Source organism: Blastocystis sp. subtype 4, assembly GCF_000743755.1.
Source record: "Blastocystis sp. subtype 4 strain WR1 chromosome Unknown seqid_0458, whole genome shotgun sequence".
Taxonomy (NCBI): Eukaryota; class Bigyra; order Opalinata; family Blastocystidae; genus Blastocystis; species Blastocystis sp. subtype 4.
In genome coordinates, this window is record NW_014569089.1 from 1 (window position 1) to 5,675 (window position 5,675).

Sequence of the window (5,675 nt, forward strand, 5' to 3'; positions counted from 1 at the left end):
GCCTTCCCACAATAAAAGACAAATGGAAATGCGATAAACACAAGAAGTGTCAGCATCCAATTCTACAATCACACAATTCCTCTCACCTCCTACATAGTAAAACCCAAGGACACATCCAGTGACCATTGATGCAAAAGCTCGAACCATCATGCCCAGTTCTGGACCTAATCCAAGTACAATCCGTGAAGATTCCTCCGAGAAACGCTGGCCCAGACGACCAGGACTGATACTCTCAATGTATTCAACATCGTGTTTCATCACCGATTTCGTATACTCCTGACGGAATCGNATTGTTACATGTTCTATACATCATTGACAACTCCTAAACCCACCTGCAAAGAATGACAAGCAGAACCGTTCACAGAATGCAAAAATGGCAGATAGACCCATAAATAATGTAAACATACTGAGAACAAAAGCCACTGTAGAAGCATTCAGTGGTGTTTGAATCAATGCATTCAACAAGTCTCCATAGTAAGTATATGAAAACGGACCCAGAATACCTGAAATAATGGCAACTAGAAATGAACAAAGAAGATAATCATGTACATGCAAATCCAAAGAACAGTATTGCTCGTTCCTTCTTCGTTGAATACCGTAGAAATAGAGTAGATATCGATGCTGGCCGCACTTCCTGTGGATTTGTCTCAACAACAATCTCTGGAGTATTCTTATCCAGTTTTCTTGTTTCAGTTAGTTGAATTTCCTGATTCGACATTCTAAAATAATCTGAACGAAGAATAGTAATACTCCAACTTTTTCAAGAAGTTTTCCGGAAATTTCTTGGTAGGTTTCATTTCCACGAAGTGCTATGAAGTATAGTAACCATTTTTATGTATTGCATAATTCAAAACATATAGTGACCCTATATACATCCAATATTCAAGTTACTTTGATATAGTCGTGATTCTTCCAGATGTCGTCTCTAGATAGAACCAGGAGATAAACTACTTAAAACGATCGTAGTGAATAAGAATATTGGTTTTTTCGCGCAGATAGTGAGGATAGTGATTGATGTGCATTGTTCATCAATCTGATGATACATAGAAGGTTTATCAAATCCATATTCTCTTTTGTTGAGGTATTCGGGTTGTTTGTTTCTATAACATATGTGTTATTATTATCGATCTTTTCATGAATTGCCTATTTCATTCTGTAGAATCTTCTCCTAATTCTTTATATGCATATATGAATAATGCGTTTATGTTTTGGTACCATGTTCAAATAAAAAGGTAAAGAAAAGCAAACATGACGCAAGATGATGAACAAAACTCCCAGAATAGCAATTTGGCAACACCAAATCATAATCGCGGGAATCCTATTATCTTAGATTTCAGTGTTTGACAATGTAAACTCAATAGAGACACGTGGATTATATTTATTCACAAAGAATCCAAACAGCAACAAGAAAATGAGCGATAAAACAAAAATGGGTATAGATAAATGATAATCGATACATCCCCGCAAGTAATCCATGCTGAACTCCGTTTAGTATGAACTGGTAGAATGAGCTCGAATATTGAACCGATTCTAGAATTTCCTCCTTCTTCTTTCCTATCTGATTTCATTATTGAGAAAATTACTGTTGATGGTATTGATGACTCGAGAACTAGCAAAGCGAGAATTCAGTTTTCGGGAAAGTACTGCGGATATGAAATGACTGTGAATTGGAAGGATGGAAAGAAAGAAGGAGTTGGTTTGATTCTTTATCCAGACGGAGAACCATACATGGAAATGACATTTGTAAATGACTTAGCAGAGGGAACAGTATTGAAGAAGGATGAATACGGTCAAATAGTACTACGAGGTGTTTTGGAGCACGGAGTGGAATGCGGACTATTTGAAGAGTTTGATGATGAGGAGGTGATATGGAGAGGGTTCTATCGAAATGGAAAGAGATATTCGATATTGGAGGAACAGGAATTAGAAGGATTATATTTGGAAGTGAGTGAGGATGGAAAGTTGTTGAGTGTGAGTGAATATGATGATAAGTGGAGAAAGAATGGAAGATGTTATGAAGTGGAATCAGGACACTTGAAGAGAGAATGTGTATATGAGAATGGAATTAGGAAGAGAATGATACAAGAATTCACTGATGATGGATTGATGATTGAATATGATGATAATGGAGAGATAGTGGATGAAGAAGTATTTGAAGGAGATATGATTGGATTTATGATTCATCCTGAAATGATGATAGGAACGAAAGAATACTATATAGACATGAATGAAAATGGAGAATTGTTGAGTGTGAGTGAATATGATGAAGATGGATTATTGAAGAATGGTAAGTGTTTTGAGTATGAAGAAGGAAGATTGGTTAGAGAATGTGAATATGAGGATGGAGTTAAGCAGAGAGTGATTCGAGAATTCACTGATGATGGATTATGGATTGAATATGATGATAATGGAGATATAGTGTATGAAGAAGAACTTGAAGGAGATATGATGAATGGATTTATTCGAGAAGAGAAAGGAAGTGAGTCTGACAGTGACGAAGAGATAGTGGATGAAGAAGTTGAAGAGATAGTAGATGGATTTGTGGTTCATCCTGAAATGGAAGGAATGGAAGGATTCTATATAGACATGAATGAAAATGGAGAATTGTTGAGTGTGAGTGAATATGATGAATCTGGATTATTGAAGAATGGAAGATGTTTTGAGTGTGAAGGAGGATATGTGAAGAGAGAATGTGTGTATGAAAATGGAGTTAAGCAGAGAGTGATTCGAGAATTCACTGATGATGGATTGATGATTGAATATGATGATAATGGAGAGATAGTATATGAAGGAGGATTTGAAGGAGATATGATGAATGGATTTATTCGAGAAGAGAAAGGAAGTGAGTATGAAAGTGATGGAGAGATAGTGGATGAAGAAGTTGAAGAGATAGTAGATGGATTTGTGGTTCATCCTGAAATGGAAGGAATGGAAGGATTCTATATAGACATGAATGAAAATGGAGAATTGTTGAGTGTGAGTGAATATGATGAATCTGGATTATTGAAGAATGGAAGATGTTTTGAGTGTGAAGGAGGATATGTGAAGAGAGAATGTGTGTATGAAAATGGAATGAAGAAGAGAATGATTCGAGAATTCACTGATGATGGATTGATGATTGAATATGATGATAATGGAAAGAGAGTGTATGAAGGAGAATTTGAAGGAGATATGATGAATGGATTTATTCGAGAAGAGAAAGGAAGTGAGTATGGAAGTGATGGAAAGAGTGTCTTGTATGTAGGTGGATGGAAGAATGGATTGAGAGAAGGATATGGAAGTGAATTCAAAGGATATTCTCCTGTGTATATTGGAGAATGGAAGAATGGAATGAGAGATGGAAAGGGAAAGGAATTGAATGAGAATGGAGAAGTGATTAGAAGTGGGGTATGGGTCAGAGGTAACTTTTCTTCATCTCTTGCTCATGTTGTTTGGGATGAATCAACATTATCACCTCCATCTGCTTATGTTGTTCTTTCTGCTGGATCTAACCCTAGACCTAGCTATAAGCCTAGGTCTAGGCCTGTTCATATTGTTATTCCTAAATCGGCTCGTTCTAAGCTAAAATGTTCTTCTGTCACTAAGCGTTCTCTTCCCTCTGTTCCAAAACGTTCTCCTTCTGTCACTAAGCGTTCTCCTCCTTCTGCCTCTAAGCGTTCTCCATCTGCCTCTAAGCGTTCTCTTCCCTCTATTCCAAAACGTTCTCCTCCTTCTGTCACTAAGCGTTCTCCTCCTTCTGCCTCTAAGCGTTCTCCATCTGCCTCTAAGCGTTCTCCTCCCTCTATTCCAAAACGTTCTCCTCCTTCTGTCACTAAGCGTTCTCCTCCTTCTGTTCCAAAACGTTCTCCTTCTGTCACTAAGCGTTCTCCTTTCTCTGCTCCCAAGCATTCTCCTAAGCCAAATCCTACTTCTAAGCCTGATACTAAATCAAAGCGTTCTCCTTCTGCTCCAAGACGTTCTCCTAAATCAAATCCTACTTCTAAATCTGATACTAAACCAAAATACTCTCCTCCTTCTGCTCCAAAGCATCCTGCTAACCCTACTAAATCAAGCCATTCTCCTGCTACTAAGCCTACTCCTGTTCAAAAGTCGAAGTCTAAGGCTGCTGCTGCTCCCAAATCTTCTCCCACTCCTAAACCTAGACCTGTCCAAAAGCCTAATTCTAAACCTTCAACGAAACCCAAATCTGCCTCTGCTCCTAAATCTAAACCTAATTCTAATCCGAAGCATACTCCTGCTCATAAGGCGAAGCCAAAGCACTAGTCTTCATCTTAACCTGTTTTCTCTCATCATCCAGTGTTATGGATATTTCACTTCAGACTAGGATATAAATGTTGTGATCACTATTCTATTCTGGAGAAGAGAACATTTGGAATTTTATGATCTGTTGACTTGTAATATGGAATAATGAAGTATTCTGTGAGAAAATAGATGTTTGTTTATTGTTTATCTCTATTCTTTCAATGAATGATTTCAATAGGATGATGTGTGATTGATTGGAGATAGATAAGTGGAGGCTGACTTGACCTCCGGTTGAAAATGCATGACTGTAATAATAGATTCAATTTCATTCTTCCTGTCTATATGTTATGGATGTTTGATTGATATATCTTTGTAAAGTGTGAATGTTATCACAATTCCTCTTTTTCAATCTGATATCAAATGAATTCTTCTTTTGAAGGAGGAGACTATTCCTGTTGTCTGAAATCAAGTGCCGCTCTACTGTATGGATTCGACAACGATAAATACCAAGTTAATTTCAATATTCGAATCTTTCATAAAGACCCTTTCTCTCACTCAGATCCTCATCAAATGATATCATTATGATATCTCAATACGAAGCCACATACATGTACTCGATTGCCTTTAGTTCTCAATGCAATCTATGGATCCAAATAGAAACAGTTTTTGAACTTACGTAATATCCAATTATTGCATCGTTCGTAGACAACACAATATTATTGTATCCATATTAATACCCGTGATTGCATTCAGTTTCAGTCCATACATCCATATTGGAGTTTTGACTGTCTTTTCAAAGAAATATTGAAAGAATAGTATTGTTAGTTTGAAATGCAAATAACATGAGTCATTTTGAAGTTCATCATTGTTGCTGAAATCGCATTGACATGAGTCTTTGAACACATTTACTGTTATCAATGAGTGAATACAAGGAGAAACAAATGAATGAAACCGATTCAAGTTTGAAGAAAGGGAATGCAAACGATTTATGGAGAGAGTGTTGTGAGGATTTGAAGGAAATAGTTTCAACTAAAATGAATACTAGTTTCTTGTGGAGTGTGAATGCTGAAAAGGGAGAGATGAATGGAGTGATGAAGCGAGGAGAAGAAGTAATAGAAGTGAAGGTTGAAAGAAGAGTGAGTGAGAATGAAGTTGAACTATGGAGTAAGAAGTGGAAAGAGTGTATGTCTGAGATTATTGCGAATGAAAGGGACAATTATACAATGAGTTTGAGTGTTGAAAATGGAAAGATGGATGGAGTGATGAAGAGAGGAAAAGAAGTGATTGAAATTAGATGGAAGGGTAAAGGAAACGAGACGGAGGCTGATTGCAATATGAAGTGGAAAGAGTACTTGAAAGAGAGTGTATTGAATGATAATAAGAATTGTATGTTGAGTTTGAATGTTGATAAAGGAGAAATGAGAGGAGTATGT

At 36.9% G+C, this 5,675-nt stretch overlaps 2 protein-coding genes across 2 annotated transcripts; one reads left to right on the forward strand and one right to left on the reverse strand.

The window, feature by feature from the left end:
* Positions 1-309: 309 nt before the first annotated feature.
* Positions 310-718, reverse strand: JH06_5813 (hypothetical protein; the record flags this gene model as incomplete). Its single annotated transcript, XM_014669634.1, has 2 exons — positions 310-518; positions 550-718. The coding sequence occupies 2 exons, from the start codon at positions 716-718 to the stop codon at positions 310-312; spliced, it is 378 nt and encodes a 125-aa protein (XP_014525120.1).
* A 788-nt stretch (positions 719-1,506) lies between these two features.
* Positions 1,507-4,263, forward strand: JH06_5237 (hypothetical protein; the record flags this gene model as incomplete). The annotated part of the gene is made up of 1 exon (XM_014669635.1): positions 1,507-4,263. One exon carries the CDS (start codon positions 1,507-1,509, stop codon positions 4,261-4,263), a length of 2,757 nt encoding a protein of 918 aa, XP_014525121.1.
* Between the last annotated feature and the right edge of the window lie 1,412 nt (positions 4,264-5,675).